The sequence below is a fragment of the Lithobates pipiens genome, unplaced genomic scaffold, assembly GCF_037356315.1.
Source record: "Lithobates pipiens isolate NorthernLeopardFrog02 unplaced genomic scaffold, aLitPip1_a1.2 Scaffold_13, whole genome shotgun sequence".
NCBI classification, from domain to species: Eukaryota; Metazoa; Chordata; class Amphibia; order Anura; family Ranidae; genus Lithobates; species Lithobates pipiens.
This window is the reverse complement of record NW_027507718.1, coordinates 424616957-424637402: the sequence shown is the minus strand read 5'-3', so window position 1 is coordinate 424637402 and position 20446 is coordinate 424616957. Positions and strand designations below refer to the sequence as shown.

The window sequence follows — 20446 nt, the reverse complement described above, 5'->3', positions numbered from 1 at the left end:
TAATCCAGTTCATGTATTACCATTACCCTTTTCTTGCCTACCTTGGTGGATGGCTATATAAGATTAGTGGTCCAACCAAATCTTGCTACAACTAAGGTAAAGATCAACTGAAATGAGTTACCATATGTATGGTATTTATCGTGTACTGGCAATGAAAACATCAAAAGTTCTGGCATTTCACCTGATGGGGAGCAGATCATATGTCCTGTACTGTATATAAACAAGATGCAATCAAATCATACATAGCTTTGCGTTTACACAGAGTAACTTTACAGATCCATGTATTGCATTTAGGTACATTTTTAAAGCAATGATATGCTGGGAGTAAATTACCAATATAAATGGAAAGACTAATGTTCAGTTAATCAGTTGATCTTCTAGGTGAAATAAGTACAAACTATCAACTGCCAATATAAAAATATTTTTAATAATGTGGTAGCGTACAGTTTATGCAGATAATGACTAAAGTAAAGCTCAATAGAGATAAATACAGGGGACACCAATACTGATCTTCTTCTGGATATACTAGTTGTCTGGATGTTTCTGCCATCCATACGTTCTGCAATACTAACCAGCAACAAATGTGTGGATGAAGAAAACCAAAGAGATAGCCATTTAAAGTCTCATAATCTTTTATTTCTTTATAAACCTCTATCCCCACATGCTATTATTATTTGTGACTTATTATTGTGATGTTTGTTTTTTTTAATTATAAAAATGATAAAAAAAAGTTTCAATCTTGTTGGTTAAAAAATGGTTTAAACACAATCCCTAAACTGGTATTTTATATGTTATGTTAACACACGTTTCCTATATTTTCTTCCTTCTTTTTACGTTTTTAGACTTGTATGAAAGAACATTTAGAAAGCTGTGTTATGTTTTTTTCTGTTGGCAATAATATGTTGTAAAAGTTCCTTGAAAATACACGATAAACCTGGGTCCTCCGTACACAGGAGAGTCCTGTGTCAGGAAGGAGGAGTTTCCTGTGTGACAGGTAGAAGAATCTCAACAGCTATCTGATGTTACCTTCTTACCTGTATAGAAAGGAAACTGAAAGTTATATAGAAGTTCCCAGAGCAGCTATCGTCTCTCTCATGTCACTTGAGTTCTGAACGAAAGAGAACTTCACAACATCATGAAAATTAGGACATTTTTCTCCTGCAAACAGGAATATAAAAGAAGAATCATGGATACAAGACTACAGATCAACCAGAGACTAGCACTGTGGAGTGACAGTGTAACGGAACAAATGTCTGCAACTAGAAAGACATTATCAGATACAAGTCTGCAGAGCAGAAATGGATATCAGGCTGCTGGTGTTGAGCATTTTACTGGTTGCAGTAAGTGGGCGCTTGCACAGGAGACTCTGCCCGAAATCCCGCTATTTATCAGTGACGTCCTCTGACATAACAACACTAAAGGAGCTGCAACACGATCATGAAAAGAACATGTCTACCAATGCAATGAGATGCTACAGAAGAATGCTGAGACACAAACCATCTGTATGTGACCTTACCCAGAGGGATCGTCTCATCCTGACTTTGGAGCGGGTGTCACTAACAGTTGAGGTTCTAAAGAACATGTCTGTGTCTGCTCAAAACGATACTGTAAAACAGGCACTTATGGTTTACCTCAAACTGAAAGATGATCTAATGGTCTGTAGAGGATCTCCAGAATACAACGAACCCACGTCACCCGAGCTGAAGCTGTGGCTACATCACCTCCAGCATTTTAAGGAGGCAGCATCTCCAGATTGTGTCCAGGAGGCTGTAATACTTAGCCTTATCTCTCTGAGAGTAGAAGATGTCACATGTTGGGCTCTCAACCACTAACTAACACTTCTATATCAAACAAACTCACCACTGTAAGCACAGATATGTCTCTTATTCTTTACCTGAACATATTAGAGCCAAGAAGACCATCAGCATGAAGGATAACCAGCAAAGGATGGACTTTTTCAACATAGACATATTCGTCTATACCTTACTACTGAAACACATACAGTACTACTTTTTTTTTTTTTTTAAGTATCTACTCATCTACTAAAATCTAAAGGAAATTCATCCATAAAGTACATTCCTGAAATTTCCAACTACAGGATTTATTCACTATCAATCAATCCTATAAGGGATTTCGTAACCACAAACTTATGGACCTAACTGCTTGTCCCAGCAAACAAGATTCCCCAGCAACCCACAAATGACCGACCTACTCTCTACACAGCACAAATTCAGTTTAAAGAGTAGTAGTAGTGAAAGGGAATTTTTTCGTCATATCTGCTTATAATATTTTTTTTAACCTATAAGTCTTTAATCTTATTTACTTCATATTATTTTATCTTGTCATATCTGTTTATATCCATGTTTAAACCTATAAGTATTTATTGTTATTTATTTATTATTTATATTACATTAGTTATTAGGAATATATATTTCACAAGTTTCTACCTCCCTGGTGGATATAATATATCTGTAATTGATTTATTTAAAGAAAACAATATTTAATTTTAGTGATAAATGTATATACTGTGTGTGTGTATATATATATATATATACCGGTACCCACGTTGCAATAAATATGTACGTATGATACATACAGTTTAAAGGAATATAATAGTTGTGAAAGGGGATTTTCTTGACCTATGTTTTAATATTTAATTTTGATCCATAAGTATTTAATATTATTTATTTAATATTATTTATAAGATATTAAAATATTTATTTCATGCATTTCTAGATACCCAGAGGAAGCAATGTATCTGTAATTCATCTGAAATTCATTACGTTAAACCAAAACGTTTTTAATTTTTTTCAGTGATAAATGTATATACACACATGTGCAATTAATAAATAGAAGGTTGAAAAGTATTACACAGATATTTGTGTTTAATCTTTTTTTCAGAAGTTTGTGTTTTTTTGTGTAACTTTCTATACACTATTTGTGCAAGTGTTGGCTCGGTAGAAAGAAAGAAAATAACTTCTAAATAGATGATGTATGACACAGTTCACTGTGAAACAGAACAAACCATTAAATTCCAGATAATTGCTAGAGGAATGCTTTGTATTTTGAAAATCAAAGTATGGATAGATCCTCCTATCTTATATATATATATATATATATATATATATATATATATATATATACATATATATATATATATATATATATATATAACCACCAAGGTAGGCAAGAAGATGGTAATGGCAATATGAAAACCAGATTACCAGTGGTATCCTGAAATCACACATATTTAAAGAAAAAAAAACAATATATACAAAAACTGCTTCCCCGCCATTATACACAGGCAACATTGCAAATGAACAAAGGTGAGAAATTCAACATTGCCTGCTACCAGTTGTCCACCTCAAACTACTATACCAGTGATGGCGAACCTTGGCACCCCAGATGTTTTGGAACTACATTTCCCATGATGCTCAGCTACACTGCAGAGTGCATGAGCATTATGGGAAATGTAGTTCTAAAACATCTGGGGTGCCAAGGTTCGCCATCACTGTACTATACTATTAAAGCTGTGCCAGTGGGTGAACTTACATTAGTTAGAAGAAATAGTTTGGATAATAAGTCCCTTGGTTCAGAAACTGAGGTCATTATAGAAAGATTAAAGCTGGATACACACTAGACAACTGTTGTTTTATTTCCTTTGGTTTTACCAAAACCATGTAGCGCAAGGGCCTGCCTGCATACATATTGAAAGATTTTAGGTTTGACCTCATATTATATGGTTTTGCTACATCTAAAAGGAAAAAATCTAAAGAAAATTGCATACTGTGTATTCAGCTTAAGACAGAGAAAATATTTACAGTCTACTCTGAATGTAGCTAATACAATTTACAGGAGGAAAAGCAGGGAGTTTTCTTTTTAGGTGACAACTAATGATTGTCTGGCAAAAATATGGTTGAGACCATTTTTTCCACTGAGTATTAAACTACTATTAAACTAATTATTAGCCATCATTTGCCCATTTTACTTGGGGAAAATAAGCTGCATACCATTTTATAAGTAGGTTGTCACTTCTCTTCTAAAGCCCCATACACACGATCAGTTTTTCTGCTGAGTTTTTCCTTCAGATTTACCAAAACCATATAATATGAGGTCAAACCTTAGGAGTTTCAATTTGTATGCAATCACGCAGGCCCTTCCATTACGTGGTTTTGGTAAATCTGAAGGAAAAACTCAGCAGAAAAACTGATAGTGTGTATGGGGCTTAAGAGGACACTCACCTTGGGATCCCTTTTTTCACCCAATCTTTTTGATATCATAATTAATGTGACCTTAAGGGTTCGTTTTTTTAAATAACAGACATGTCATACTTACCTCCACTGTGCAGCTCGTTTTGCACAGAGTGGCCCTGAACCTGCTATTCTCGGCTCTCGCGGCTCCTCCCTCCATTAGATAACCCCCTAGGAGAAGCACTCTCCCAGGGGATTACCTTGCGGGTGTGCTCCCAATTCTAGCATTTGCATCCATAGCTGCCGAATGCTGGACTCGGCACCGCCACCCACGTCATTGGATTTGATTGACAGCAGCGGGAGCCAATGGCTGCGCTGCTATCAATCTATCCAATCAAGAGACGGGACCTCGTGGAGAGAGGTAGAGCACGTCACAGCCAACAGAATTACAGGGCTCAGGTAAGTAAAACGGGGGGCTAGGGGGCCGATCACTGGCAGGTGTTTTTTCCCCTTAATGCATATAATGCATGAAGGTGAAAAAACACAAAGATTTACAGCCCCTTTAAGTCTGATACTTGGATTAAGGTGAAGGGGTCTTTCAAATATGGGCTCAATACATGTTGCTATTGTAAAGTTCATACAAAAATCAGAATGGTACAATCTGTATTGGCTAATGATTGGCTGTATCCATCAGTGCTTAACCACTTAATGACCAGCGCACGCCGATGTACGTCCTATTTTTGAAGAGGGATATCTCGGTAACGGCAGCAGCTGCTGCCACAACCAAGATATCCATCTCTTCAGGCGCCGGTCGTCTGTACGATAACGGTGGTCTCTGTGGCGGATTCGCCGCCCCCGCACCTTCCGCCGCTTACTGTAACAGTCGGTAGCGGCGGAGGCGATCGGGTTCTTTTCCTAGCTGGGTATGGAGACGAGTGAGGCTAAGATGGCCCCCACTCATCTCTATACCATAGGAGGGCGGAAGCGACGTCAAAACGTCACTTCTGCCCATACCTCTTAAAGGTATTTTTTTTTAAATGTCATTTTTTCATTATTTCTTTTTGCATTTTAGTCCAAATATGAGATCTGAGGACTTTTTGACCCCAGATCTCATATTTAAGAGGACCTGTCATGCTTTTTTCTATTAAAAGGGATGTTTACATTTCTTGTAATAGGAATAAAAGTGATCCATTTTTTTTTTTTTAAACAGTGTAAAAATAAATAAAAGCAATTAAAAGAAATAAGAAAAAAAAAAGTTTTTTAAAAACACCCCGTCACGAGCACATACGTGAGTAGCGCCCGCATATGAAAACGGTGGTCAAACCACACATGTGAGGTATCGCTGCCATCGGTAGAGCGAGAGCAATAATTCTAGCCCTAGACCTCCTCTGTAACGCAAAAAATGCAACCTGTAGAATTTTTTGAATGTCGCTTATGGATATTTTTGAGGCTAAAAGTTTGACGCCATTCCACGAGCGGGCGCAATTTTGAAGCGTGACATGTTGGGTATCAATTTACTCGGCATACCATTATCTTTCACAATATAAAAAAAATTGGGCTAATTTTACTGTTGTCTTATATTTTTATTCAAAAAAGTGATTTTTTTCCCGAAAAAAGTGCACTTGTAAGACCGCTGGGCAAATACAGTGTGAAAAAAGTATTTCAATGTACGCCATTTTATTCTCTAGGGTGTTAGAAAAAAAACAATATAAAATGTTTTGGGATTCTAAGTAATTTTCTAGCAAAAAAAAACAGTTTTAAACATGTAAACACCAAATCTGAAAAAGAGGCCTGGTCCATAAGTGGTTAAGCTGTAACACCAAGAACATGGTTTAAATTATTTTCTATTCAAAGTGCAGATTACAATATGTGGGATGCATTGGAAGGCTGCTGAAGCAAATAGGTGAACAACACGGGGTAGGACAGTGCCCTACCGTGTCTAGAAAATATATTTTTTTTATCTTTCCATTTTATTGAGCATACTGATTGTTCTGTACATTGGGGAGATTTGCGCCATTGTTTACTTTGGTGTGAAGTATTTAGGATCTTTAGGATTCAGACTGGAATGCCTCTAGGTATTAACTGAAGGTGGGACATTGACCTTTAAAACTAATGTACCTACTTTTCCTTTTCTTTAAACTTTTCTTCATATATAATGTTGCATCTATATGGTTTTTAGATTTTTGTTATTTCTAGAACCTATTGGTAATCCAGTTCATGTATTACCATTACCCTTTTCTTGCCTACCTTGGTGGATGGCTATATAAGATTAGTGGTCCAATCAAATCTTGCTACAACTAAGGTAAAGATCAACTGAAATAAGTTACCATATGTATGGTATTTATCGTGTACTGGCAATGAAAACATCAAAAGTTCTGGCATTTCACCTGTTGGGGAGCAGATCATATGTCCTGTACTGTATATAAACAAGATGCAATCAAATCATACATAGCTTTGCGTTTACACAGAGTAACTTTACAGATCCATGTATTGCATTTAGGTACATTTTTAAAGCAATGATATGCTGGGAGTAAATTACCAATATAAATGGAAAGACTAATGTTCAGTTAATCAGTTGATCTTCTAGGTGAAATAAGTACAAACTATCAACTGCCAATATAAAAATATTTTTAATAATGTGGTAGCGTACAGTTTATGCAGATAATTATGACTAAAGTAAAGCTCAATAGAGATAAATACAGGGGCCACCAATACTGATCTTCTTCTGGATATACTAGTTGTCTGGCTGTTTCTGCCATCCATACGTTCTGCAATACTAACCAGCAACAAATGTGTGGATGAAGAAAACCAAAGAGATAGTCAATTAAAGTCTCACAATCTTTTATTTCTTTATAAACCTCTATCCCCACATGCTATTATAATTATTATTGTTGTACTATTATTGTGACGTTTTTTTTTTTTTTCAATTAACGTTTTATTAGAGTTTACAACAACAAAATCAGAAACATTACATGCCGAGGGCACAGCGGCAAGATGGGCATACAAAATAGAACTGTCAGATGTGGACACCACTGTGCCTGGTTAAAGAGAAAAAAAATCAGCAATCACTGGCACCCCAGGCCCCACCGAAACAGTAGGCAGGGAACACCGAGTACCAACTTGTAGCTTACGGCAGTAGTTACAAACAGAAGTAACAAGAGAAGAGGAAGAAAAGAATGGGGAGGTAGAAGAAAGAGAAAAAAAAAAGAGGGGGGAAGAGGAGAGGGGGATGGGAAAAGAATAGAAGGGTAGGTAGATTAGCATCTCTGCTGCCAGGGCCTCTCACCTCGTGTCCTCCCGAAGATGCCAGCGCCCCCAGACCACACCGTGCTCGTCCAGCTTGTCCCTCACCCTAGCCATCAACTTTTCCATCAGTTCAACATCCTTGATTCTAGCGTACAAGTCCTCTTGGGATGGGGGTGTATTTTTTTTCCAATTTAGAGCTATCAGGCAGCGGGCAGCTGTGAGTATGTGCCGGAGTAACTTCCTGGACGGCTTGGCCATCTTCGGGTGCGATAAGCCAAACAGGAAGAACTGTGGCGTAAAGGGTATAGGTGCGTCAAAGAGGCGAGTCAATAAGTGTCGGACCGAAGTCCAATAGGAAGCTATTAGGGGGCACGTCCAGTAGATATGGAAGAGAGAACCCCTGTCAAGCTGACAGCGCCAACACCGGTCGGAGGTGGAGGGGTACATTTTATGGAGGAGGTCCGGAGTCCGATACCAAAAATAAAGGATCTTATAAGAATTTTCTTTATAGAGAGTGCACATCGAGCTTTTGGCTGCCTGTCTCCAGACTGTCTGCCAGGCCTCCATCGGAAGAACCTCCCCCAGCTCTCTCTCCCATCTCAACATGTATGCGTGTTTGCCCTTCGTGTCCAGTGAGGATGCATTAAGAAGTTGGTATATGTCAGATATGAGACCCCTACGGTTACGTCCCTCGAGTATTATCCGTTCAAATAAAGTTGGGGGGGAAAATTGCAGGGTGGGGGCTATAGTCTGGGCAAAGTGTCTGATCTGAAGGTAACTAAAGAGGGTTCGGCTTGGTAGGTCAAATTTGGTCTGGAGCTCCGGGAATGGCAGCAGCCTGCGGGTTACAGGATGAACCAAGTGGCCAAAGTGGAACAGATTTCTAGAGGCCCAGGGCCAGGACATCTGGTGAGTGAGGCTGACCGGAATTTCAGGATTGTAGAGAAATGAGTTCATGACCGAACATTCGGACTGCAGCAGCCCGGAACCAGACAACCTGCGCCAGAGCTGCCGAAGGTGGGACATCGGACCCAACAGTCGGTCGGGAGGCACTGTTACCCGCATGTTCCATAAAAGGTTGTTGGGGTGAATTGGGGCCAACCATAATTTCTCAATTTGCGACCATTTATTGTAGGACCGCTGCGGGAACCACACAAGGATCCCCCGCAGTTGGGAAGCCTGATAGTATTTTACTAGATTCGGGAAAGCCAAGCCCCCATCAGCCTGAGACGCGGTCATAACGGAGCTCGGTATTCGATGTTTTCGATGGTTCCATACGTAGCTCAGTGCGTCCCCTTGGAGCTTCCGCAAGTGGGCATAGGGGACGGGGATGGGTAGAGTTTGAAAGAGATAGAGGAGCTTCAGCAAGATAACCATCTTAATAGAGGCGATCCTGCCCAGTAAAGAGATCCGGTGAGGCCTCCACTTTTGGAGAAGGGCTCTTATCGAACTGTACAGGGGCGGGAAGTTGGCATGGTACAAAGTACTATAGGAGGGAGTGATACGGATCCCTAGGTATGTAAGGGAGGCGGTTTCCCATCTGTAAGGGAAGGTGGACCGTAGGTGAGCAACCTCCGCTGCTGGAATATTCAAGGGGAGGGCTGCGGATTTCGTCGCATTTATCTTATACCCTGAAAGTGCTCCATATGCAGCCAATTCCGCGTGAAGATTGGGCAGGGAGATCCTAGGGTGGGTCAACGTCAAAATGACATCGTCCGCAAACAGGGACACCTTAAATTCCTCGCCTCTCACTGACACCCCCCTAATATCCGGGTTGCCCCTAATGGCTGCCGCCAGCGGCTCCACACACAGTGCAAAAAGCAAGGGAGAAAGGGGGCATCCCTGGCGGGTACCATTAGTCACCCGGAATACAGGTGAAGTAGCAAAGGGGGTTTTAACTTGAGATGTAGGAGCTGTATAGAGATTAATTACCGCCTGCAAAAAGGGTCCCGTGAAGCCCAGGCGCCGCAGTGTGGCTATCATAAAGGGCCAGCTCAGGCGATCGAATGCCTTCTCGGCATCGAGACTCAGGAGGACCGATGCCATTTTTTCCCTATTAGCTACATCAACTAAGTCAATGATTTCCCGAGTATTGTCCCCCGCCTGGCGCAAGGGGACAAAACCCACCTGGTCCTTATGGACTAAAGCGGGGAGGAGTGCGTTCAATCTATTCGAGAGGATCTTAGTGAATATTTTCAAGTCAGAGTCCAGCAAGGCAATGGGTCTGTAGCTGGCGCATAGCGCTGGGTCTTTGTCCGGTTTCGGGATCAGGGATATAAAGGATCTCTGCATGTCGGCTGGGACCGGAGTTTGGTGGAGAAAGGCATTGTATAGTTTAGTCATATGGGGGCTAAGTAGGGGAAGGAAGGCCTTGTAGTACTCATACGGTAGCCCGTCCGGACCAGGGGACTGTGACGTTTTTTATTAATTATAAAAATGATTAAAAAAAAGTTTCAATCTTGTTGGTTAAAAAATGGTTTAAACACAATCCCTAAACTGGTATTTTATATGTTATGTTAACACACCTTTCCTATATTTTCTTCCTTCTTTTTACGTTTTTAGACTTGTATGACAGATCATTTATAAAGCTGTGTTATGTTTTTTTCTGTTGTCAATAATATGTTGTAAAAGTTCCTTGAAAATACACGATAAACCTGGGTCCTCCGTACACAGGAGAGTCCTGTGTCAGGAAGGAGGAGTTTCCTGTGCGACAGGTAGAAGAATCTCAACAGCTATCTGATGTTACCTTCTTACCTGTATAGAAAGGAAACTGAAAGTTATATAGAAGTTCCCAGAGCAGCTATCGTCTCTCTCATGTCACTTGAGTTCTGATCGAAAGAGAACTTCACAACATCATGAAAATTAGGACATTTTTCTCCTGCAAACAGGAATATAAAAGAAGAATCATGGATACAAGACTTCAGATCAACCAGAGACTAGCACTGTGGAGTGACAGTGTAACGGAACAAATATCTGCAACCAGAAAGACATTATCAGATCCAAGCCAGCAGAGCAGAAATGGATATCAGGCTGGTGGTGTTGAGCATTTTACTGGTTGCAGTAAGTGGGCGCTTGCACAGGAGACTCTGCCCGAAATCCCGATATTTATCAGTGACGTCCTCTGACATAACAACACTAAAGGAGCTGCAACACAATCATGAAAAGAACATGTCTACCAATGCAATGAGATGCTACAGAAGAATGCTGAGACACAAACCATCTGTATGTGACCTTACCCAGAGGGATCCTCTCATCCTGACTTTGGAGCGGGTGTCACTAACAGTTGAGGTTCTAAAGAACATGTCTGTGTCTGCTCAAAATGATACTGTAAAACTGGCACTTATGTTTTACCTCAAACTGAAAGATGATCTAATGGTGTGTAGAGGATCTCCAGAATACAACGAACCCACGTCACCCGAGCTGAAGCTGTGGCTACATCACCTCCAGCATTTTAAGGAGGCAGCATCTCCAGATTGTGTCCAGGAGGCTGTAATACTTAGCCTTATCCCTCTGAGAGTAGAAGATGTCACATGTTGGGCTCTCAACCATTAACTTACACTTCTACAGCAAATAAACTCCCTACTGTAAGCACAGATACATCTCTGCTTTACCTGAACATATTAGAACCAGGAAGACCATCAGGATGAAGGATAAGCAGTAAAGGATGGACTTTTTCAACATAGACATATTTACCTTACTACTGAAGGACATACAGTACTACTAAAAAATATCTACTCATCTTTAATCTACTAAAACTTATAGGAAATGCATCCATGAAGTGCATTCCTGAAATTTACAACTACAGAATTTATTCACTATCAACCTATCCTACAAGGGATTTCATAACCACAAACTTATATATTTCATAAATGAACCTAATTGTTTATCCCAGCAGACAGGATTCCTCATCAACCCATAAACGACCGACCTACTCTCAACACAGCACAAATTCTGTGCAGAGTGTAGTAGTAGTGAAAAGGATTTTTTTTTGTCATATGTGCTTAGAATTATTTTTTAACCTACAAGTATTCAATCTTATTTATTTAATATAATTTTATCTTGTCATATCTGTTTATATCCATGTTTAAACTTGTAAGTTTTGAATGTTATTTATTTATTGTTTACAATAACAGTTACGAGTTTCTAGCTCCCTGGAGGATACAATATATCTGTAATTGATTTATGTAAAAAAAATAGTTTTATTTTATTTTAGTGATAAATGTATATATATCTTTATACACACACACACATTGCAATAAATATGTAAGTATAATACAGTCAGTTTATAGGAATATAATAGTTGTTAAAGGAAATTTTCTTGACAAAGGTTTTTATATTAAATTTTGACTCATTAGTATTTATTATTATTTATTTAATATTATTATATTATTTATAAGTTATTAACATATTTATTTCATGAGTTTCTAGCTATATAGAGGAAGCAATGTATCTGTAATTTATCTGATATTCATTATGTTAAATAAAAATGTTTTTCAATTTATTTCAATTAATAAATAGAAAGTAGAAAAATATTATACAGACAGTTGTGTTTAATCTTTTTTTCAGAAGTTTGTGTTTTTGTGTAACTTTCTATACACTATTTGTGCAAGTGTTGGCTCTGTAGAAAGAAAGAAAAGAAAAGGAAAAAAAATCAAAATATATAAAAACTGCTTTCCTGGCATAACTCACAGGCAACATTGCATATGAACAAAGGGGAGAAAAACAACATTGCCTGCTACCAGTAGTCAACTTCAAACTACTGTACTATTAAAGTAGTACCAGTGGGTGAGCTTACATTGGCTAGAAGGAATAGTTTGGATAATAAGTTCCTTGGTTCAGAAACTGAGGTCAATATAGAATGATTAAAGCTAGATACACACTATACAACTTTTGTTGTTTGATTTCCATTGGATTTACCAAAAACATGTAGAGCAAGAGCCTGCCTGATTGCATACAAATTGAAACTGTTTGGGTTTGACATCATATTATATGGTTTTGGTAAATCTAAAGGAAAAATCAAAAGAAAATTGTATAGTGTGTATCCACCTTATATTTACAGTGTACTCTGAATGTGGCTAATAAAATTTACAGGAGGAAAAGCAGAGAGTTTGTTTTTTGGGTGAAAGTGACAACTAATGATTGTCTGGCATAAATATATTTGAGACCACTGAGTATTAAACTACTACTAAACAAATTATTAGGCATAATATGCCCATTTTACTTGGGGATAATAAGCTGCATATCATTTGATAAGTAGGTTGTCACTTCTCTTCTAAGAGGACACTCACCTTGGGATCCCTTTTTTCACCCAGCCTTTTTGATATCAAAATTAAGTCTGATATTTGGAATAAGGTGAGAGGTCTTTCAAATGTGGGCTCAATACGTGTTACTATTTTAAAGTTCATACAAAAATCAGAATGGTACAATCTGTATTGGCTAACGATTGGCTGTATCCATCAGTGCTTAAATTGTAACTCCAAGAACATGGTTTAAATTATTTCCTGTTCAGAGTGCAGATTACAATATGTGGGATGCATTGGAAGGCTGCTGAAGCAGATAGGTGAACAACATGGTGTAGGACAGTGCCCTACCGTGTCTAGAAAATATTTTTATTTTATATTTCCATTTTATTGAGCATACTGATTGTTCTGTACATTGGGGAGGTTTACGCCATTGTTTACTTTTGGTGTGAAGTATTTTGGATCTTTATGCTTGAGATTGGAATGCCTGTAGGTGGTACAGTGACCTTCACAACTAATGTAGCTACTTTTATTATGCTTTTCTTTAAACTTTCCTTCATATGCAATGTTTCATCTACATGGTTTTTAGATTTTTGTGATTTCTAGAGCCTATTGGTAATCCAGTTCATGTATTACCATTACTCTTGTCTTAAAATTTAAAAAAATGGAGCGCTAGAAACACAGCTAGTGCGATATGAAAATAGTTTCAAGATCCAGGTGCGCCAGTGGGAAATGTTCATTCACTGCTGAGTCCAGACCAGGGTTTAGGGGTTCTGGTCTGTATCATTGTGGACAGCAAGCTGTGGAGAGCAGAAGCAACACTGTGGATATGGGTGAGAGAGAGAGGGAAAGGAGCGGTGCCACTATGAGTGCAGTATATCAGTTAAAATTCAATATTTAATAAAAGTAAGATTAACTCACATTTTGGTGAGATCTAATGTGCATGGCATAAGTAGCTTGGGCTCCTGTAGTCCAGCTGGGCAGTGGTGGTGGTCAGCAATTCCTGGCGGCTCCTGAGGCTGAAGACTGTCACACAAGCATGTCAGCAGTGATGGATGAGAGTTGTGGTCAAGCTCGCTTTCAGATCATGCATGCTCCTTCTGACATCCTGCACTCAGAGTGGCGCCACGTACCCTTATCTTGCCTACCTTGGTGGATGGGTATATAAGATTAGGGGATCCAACCATATGTTGCTACAACTTAGGTGAAGATCAGCTGAAATTAGTTACCATCGGTATGGAGTTTATCCTGTACTGGCAATGAAAAAATAAACTTGCATCATGGAAACATCAAAAGTGCTGTCATTTGACCTGATGGGGAGCTGATCATATGACCTGAACTGTATATAAGCAAGATGCAATCAAATCAAATCATACATAGCTTTGAGTTTACACAGAGTAACTTTACAGATCCTTGTATTGCATTTTATTACCAATATAAATGGAAAGACTGATATTCAGTTGATCTTCTAGGTGAAGTGAGTACAAACTACCATCTGTCGGTATAAAAAATAATTATAAAAGTTAGGTAGCATACAGTATAGGCAGATAATTATGACTGGACCCCCAATTCTGAGCAGCAACATAGAAAATATATACAACCCTAATTCCAAAAAGGTTTAGACACTGTGTAAAATCTACATAGCAGAATGAAATGATTTGCAAATCTCCTAAACACATATTTTACTCACAATAAAAAATAGAAAACATATCTATTGTATTAAAATTAGAAAATGTACCATTTTAAGAACAAAAATAAGGTAATTTTAAGATTGATGGCAGCAACATATCTCAGTTGGGACAGGGCATCAAAAAGCTGGCTAAGTAAGTGATACAAACAAAGGAAGAGCTGGAAGAACATTTTGCAAGTAATTAGGTTAACTGGAAGCAGGTCAGTAACATAATTGGGTAGGAAAAGGGTATCTTAGAGAGTCAGAGTGTCTCAGAAGTAAAGATGGACAGAAGTTCACCAATCTGTGAAAAGCTGCATCTAACAATTGTCAAACAACTTCAGAATATTGTTCCTCAAATTCCAATTAAAGCGGAGTACAAATACTGTAGCTGCTGAATTTTAATAAGGACACTTACCTGTCCAAGGAGCCCGCGATGTCAGCCCCCCAAAGCGCATTCAGCTCGGGTGCAAGCGCCGACATTGCAACTAAGACAAACTGGCAGTGGAGCCTTCAGGCTTCACAGCCAGTTTCCTACTGCACATGAGCGAGCCGGGTGGCAGTTTCTGAATGGCCCATAGTCCTCTGTGACACATACAGGTCCCAGAAGGCAGCGGGGGGAGGAGACTTTGAGGCGGAAGAGGGAAAATATATAAAAATATATATACAAAAACGGGGGGGGGGGGGGTCTTTAGTTTAAGACCTATATGTAAGGATTGAGAAACCTTAAAAAAAAGAGCGGACTTTGTGGGCACATAATAAGAGGAAACCTTATATAAAAAATAGGCAAATAGTGGTTGGATCCTTGTAGTTGGAGTAAATACTCATAAATGTAAATAGATATACAGTTGTGCTCAAAAGTTTACATACCCTGGCAGAATTTTTCAGAGAATATGAGTGATAGATAAGACAAAAACTTTTCTTTCAATCATGGTTAGTGTTTAGCTGAAGCCATTTATTATCAATCAACTGTGTTTACTCTTTTTAAATCGTAATGACAACAGAAACTACCCAATGACCCTGATCAAAAGTTTACATACCCCAGTTCTTAATACCGTGTATTTCCCCCTTTAACATCAATGACAACTTGAAGTCTTTGGTGGTATTTGTGGATGGGGCTCTTTATCTTCTCAGATGGTAAAGCTGCCCATTCCCTGTGGCAAAAAGCCTCCAGTTCCTGTAAATTCTTGGTCTGTCTTGCATGAACTGCACATTTGAGATCTCCCCAGAGTGGCTCAATGATATTGAGGTCAAGAGACTGAGATGTCCACTCCAGAACCTTCACTTTATTCTGCCGTGCCAACGACAGGTTGACTTGGCCTTGTGTTTTGAATCATTGTCATGTTGGAATGTCCAAGTACATCCTATGCACAGCTTCCTGCGAAGCCAAAACGTCACTTCCGTCCATAGCTCTTAAAGGGCCTTTTTTTAATGTGTTTTTTTAATGAAATTTTTTTTATTGCATTTTAGTGTAAATAAGAGATCTGAGTTTTTTTTTACCCCAGATTTCATATTTAAGAGGTCCTGTCATGTCTTTTTCTATTACAAGGGATGTTTACATTCCTTGTAATAGGAATAAAAGTGACACAATTTTTTTTTAAAAAAACATTGTACAAAATAAAAAATAAAAGGTAAAATAAATAAGAAAACATTTTTTTTTTTTAAACGCGCTCCTTTCCTAACGAGCTCGCAGGCAGAAACAAACGCATACGCGAGTAGCGCCCGCATATGAAAACCATGTTTAAACCACACATGTGAGGCATCACCGCGATTGGTAGAGTGAGAGCAATAATTATAGTCCTAGACCCCCTCCATTACTCAAAACATGCAACCTGTAGAATTTTTTAAACGTTGCCTATGGAGATTTTTAAGGGTAAAAGTTTGTTGCCTTTCCACGAGCGGGTGCAATTTTGAAGCGTGACATGTTGGGTATCAATTTACTCAGGGTAATATTATCTTTCACAATGTAAAAAAAATTGGGCTAACTGTCTTATTTATTAATTTAAAAAAAGTGTATTTTTTCAAAAAAAATGTGCGTTTGTAAGACCATTGCGCAAATACGGTGTGAGTAAGTAAGTATTGCAACGACCGCCATTTTATTCTCTAGGGTGTTAGAATTTTTTTTTATAATTTGGGGGTTCTAAGTAATCTTCTAGCAAAAGAACTGTTTTTAACTTGTAAACAATAAATCTCAGAAAGAGGCTCAGTCCTTAAGTGGTTAAAAAGGGGCAATAAGACAAGTCCATAAAATTAAGTCCATGTAAGGATAGCTTTTATGCTGTCCCCAGGAGGCTGCCAGTTCATAAATTTTGGAAGGAAAAAACTCTGGATTATAAGGAGGACAAAGAACAGCACCCTCTAAAGTGCAGCAGGTAAACAGTTTTAATTGTACACAATAGAGTAGTATGTTCAGGCATGGAATATAGTTCATCTGCTCTGACTTCCGGGTGAACGCTGGAGTCATTGGCTTAGATGTTCCAGGCAGTGACCTGACCCAGAAGTGACGCCGCCTGTGTGCACCACTAATCATCGTTCCAGCCATCCGGAAGTGATGTGAACCAACAGTGTGGCCAGAGGACGGCCAGATCACGGACCAACATCTAAGCCGGTGATGCCATCATTCATCCGGAAGTCAGAGCGGATGAACTATAATCCATGCCTGAACATACTACTCTTTTGTGAGTGTATTCATTCATATCTATTGTTTACAATTAAAACTGTTTACCTGCTGCAATTAGAGGGTGCTGTTCTTTGTCCTTCTTTTATACACACACGAATTACTAGCAAACAGATGACAGGTGAGGATGGTTACCTTTAATAACCATTCAAACCACTCTGTACCAATCGATCGGGGGGGTGATCAGGAGGGTGGTTTGTGTGCCTATGTGTACCTACATGTCAGTGTAGTGTTGGTGCGCTTACTATGTGTTCTCCTTGCAGTCCGGTCAAAAAGACCGCCCCAAGGAGAATGACATCACTTCCTCCCTGCCTGTGATTACACTACACAGGCGGGGGAAGCTTCTCATTCGCCAGGAGCGATCGAGAGGGGATGGCCAGAAACCAACGGCCATCCCCTCATCCCGGATCGCTCCTGAAGCGAAACGGACCACTGCAGCCAGCGGGAGGGGGTCCGATCGGACCCCCAATAGGCTGGAAGGCAAGCACGTACATGTACGTGCTTGTGCCTGTCGGTGCCATTATGCAGATGTACATTGACATGCGGCGGTCCTTAAGTGGTTAATATGGGAGGCAGGATGGAAACTGGTAGAATGTAAAAGAGTATTCCCTGCTGTCTCTTTATGGTACAGGGTGGTACTGATACTCCCATTTTCAATCATAACAGTTGTATCCAAAAATGGGATTGATTGTTTGTTCTGATGCATAGTGAATTTTTAATTATATACATTGTGGCCCAGGTCGAGCATGAAGTTAGCTAGGTCAGCGGTGGAACCAGTCCATAACATCACAACATCGTCTGTAAACCGATTCAACGTAAGGATAAAGTCCCAGTATTTTAGATCTCTTAAACCCCAAAACACAGTTCATTCTCACCCCCCCACCCCAGGTACAGGTTGGCATACGATGGGGCACACAAGGTCACCATCCCAACCCCCTGCACCTGGAGGTAGTGGGAGTCATTGAAGGTAAATACATTGCATGTAAGAATGTGCTCAAGGATAGAGAGAATAAACTTGCTAAAACACCATGAATTCTGTGCCATTTACCTTAAAAATTCCTGTATGACAGAAAGTCCACAGGGGGTGTGGAATACTGCTGTAAAGTGCTTCAATATCAATGGCTACCAGAATAGTATTGGTAGGTACATGGATATTCTCTAAGCGTCGTAGAAGATCTGGTGTACCCTGTACATAAGACAGAAGTGACATAATGTGGGTACGAAGATATATGTAGACTAGTTGGCTGGTCAGTTCCGTATAGGCACCATTGCCTTATATAATTGGCCTCCCAGGGGGACATAATAGGTCTTTGTGAGTCTTTGGCAAGAAATAAAAGGTTAGAATTTTAGGATGTTTGACTAGAATGGCTTCATATAGATCTTTGGTAATGACACCTTGGTGAAAACAGTCCAAGAGGAGTAAATGGAACTCATCCTGGACTTTGCTTACATCGTCAGAACCCGTTTTATATCAATCCCCATTCTCTAGTATCCTGTCACACATGGCAATATATTGAGCTTTATCCATAAAGACAATATTCCCCCCTTTGTCAGAGGATTTTATAATAATTTCCTTGTGTGAACAAAGCTTTTTCAAAGCTTGTTTCTGGGTAGGGGACAGATTGTCTACATTTTGGGGGTAAATTTCTTGAATTCTTTTGTAACCTCTGTAACTAAGGCCCAGATATTTGGATTGGTTTGTAAGGAGGTATCTGATCTGGTACCTGATTTATTTCTCATGGACATATAGGGAAGGAAGATGAAGCAGACCAGAGGAAGAAGCGGAGGAAGATGGAGGACGAAGTGAGGGAAGAAGAAGCTGGAGGAATAAGGAGAAAAGAAGGCCGGAGAAAGGTGCGGGAAAAGAAGAAGACATTTAAAAAACCGGCTATTGTCTTTTGTCACGTTTCACTACTTTTTTGGGTGAATGTGTAGGGGTATAATATACCCCATACCCATTCACATGAGGGGCAGGATCTGGGGGCCCTCTTTTTAAAGAGGGCTTCCAGATTCCGATAAGCCTCCCGCCCGCAGACCCCCACAACCATTGAGCAAGGGATGTGGGAATGAGGCCCTTGTCCCCATCAACATGGGGACAAGATGCTTTGGGGGAGACTCCAAAGCACCCTCCCCATGTTGAGGGCATGTGGCCTGGTAGGGTTCAGGAGGGGGGGCGCTCTCTTGTCCCCCCTCTTTTCCTGTGGCTTGCCAGGTTGCATGCTCAGATAAGGGTCTGGTATGGATTTTGAGGGGACCCCCATGCCATTTTTTTTTCAAATTTTGGTGCAAGGTTCCCCTTAATATCCATACCAGACCCTATGGAGTTTGGGGAGACACCTACACCATTTTTTTTATTTTTACCTGGAATTCCCCTTAAAGTCCATACCAGATCCGAAGCATACATAGAAAATACTATTACAAATGTTTGATTCCTTTAATTGTATGCAATAATGTTTTGTATTTGAGGCATTAATATATTGGTACCAACCGTGCTCATGTGCCATTGGGTAGGGATGAGCCGAACACCCCCAGAACAGAACTTGCGAAGAGGCCAAAAATTTGTGCGAACATCATTAAAGTCTATGGGACTTTACACACTGGAGTGAGAGGAGTCTCTTTACAGGCGCTATTTTTTAGCACTATAGCACCTGTAAAGCGTCTCCAGTGTGAAAGCAGCCTAAGATATAAAATATCTTGCACTTCCCCAAAACCACCACCCCCAAAATGAATTAAAAAGAAGAAAGAAAAGAGAAAAAAAAAACGCAACAAGCTCAATAATGTTCTTTTATTTTGCCAGCATAAACAAAATGATGTACATTCATTTACTAGCTTCAAAAAAATGTCTACAGGATATATGGTGCTACATTTAGCTAAACCTTAGAGAGGACACAGCTTTACGTTCAGTATAACGGGCAACACATCACATTTTTTGGTGATGGGGAATTGAACCAGCAACCCCAGTGCTAGCTAGACAAAATTGCTACCCAGACAGAATTGCTACCCACTTAGCCAGCAGGCAGCCTCAAACATGTTCTCTGCGGTGTGAACCAGCCCTAAGTCCATAGCCATGCTCAGTGTCACAAGCAATATACAATATATTGACCTAAGCATTGGGATGCCTGCATTTAAACGCACATGAACTGTAATGGCATCCCAGTCTTAGTCCGTTGCAGCTATAACAGCTTCAACTCTTCTGGGAAGGCTGTCCACAAGGTTTAGGAGTGTTTCTATGAGAATGTTTGAGCATTCCTTCAAGTGCATTTGTGAGGTCAGCCATTGGACGAGAAGGCCTGGTTTACAGTCTCCGCTCTATTTCATCCCCAAGGTCTTCTGTTGTGTTGAGGTCAGGACTCTGACCAGGCCAGTCAAGCTCCTCCACCCCAAACTGACTCATACATGTCTTTATAATTTGTGCACTGATTCA

At 39.7% G+C, this 20446-nt stretch overlaps 2 protein-coding genes across 2 annotated transcripts; both read left to right on the top strand.

Moving 5' to 3' along the window:
* The first annotated feature begins 1222 nt into the window (after positions 1–1222).
* Positions 1223–1832, top strand: LOC143976144 (interferon lambda-2-like). Its single transcript, XM_077478586.1, has one exon. It carries the CDS (start codon positions 1299–1301, stop codon positions 1830–1832), a length of 534 nt encoding a protein of 177 aa, XP_077334712.1. The 5' UTR covers positions 1223–1298.
* An 8420-nt stretch (positions 1833–10252) lies between these two features.
* On the top strand, positions 10253–10988 carry LOC143976143 (interferon lambda-2-like). The gene has a single exon (XM_077478585.1). It carries the CDS (start codon positions 10455–10457, stop codon positions 10986–10988), a length of 534 nt encoding a protein of 177 aa, XP_077334711.1. The 5' UTR covers positions 10253–10454.
* The last annotated feature ends 9458 nt before the right edge of the window (positions 10989–20446 follow it).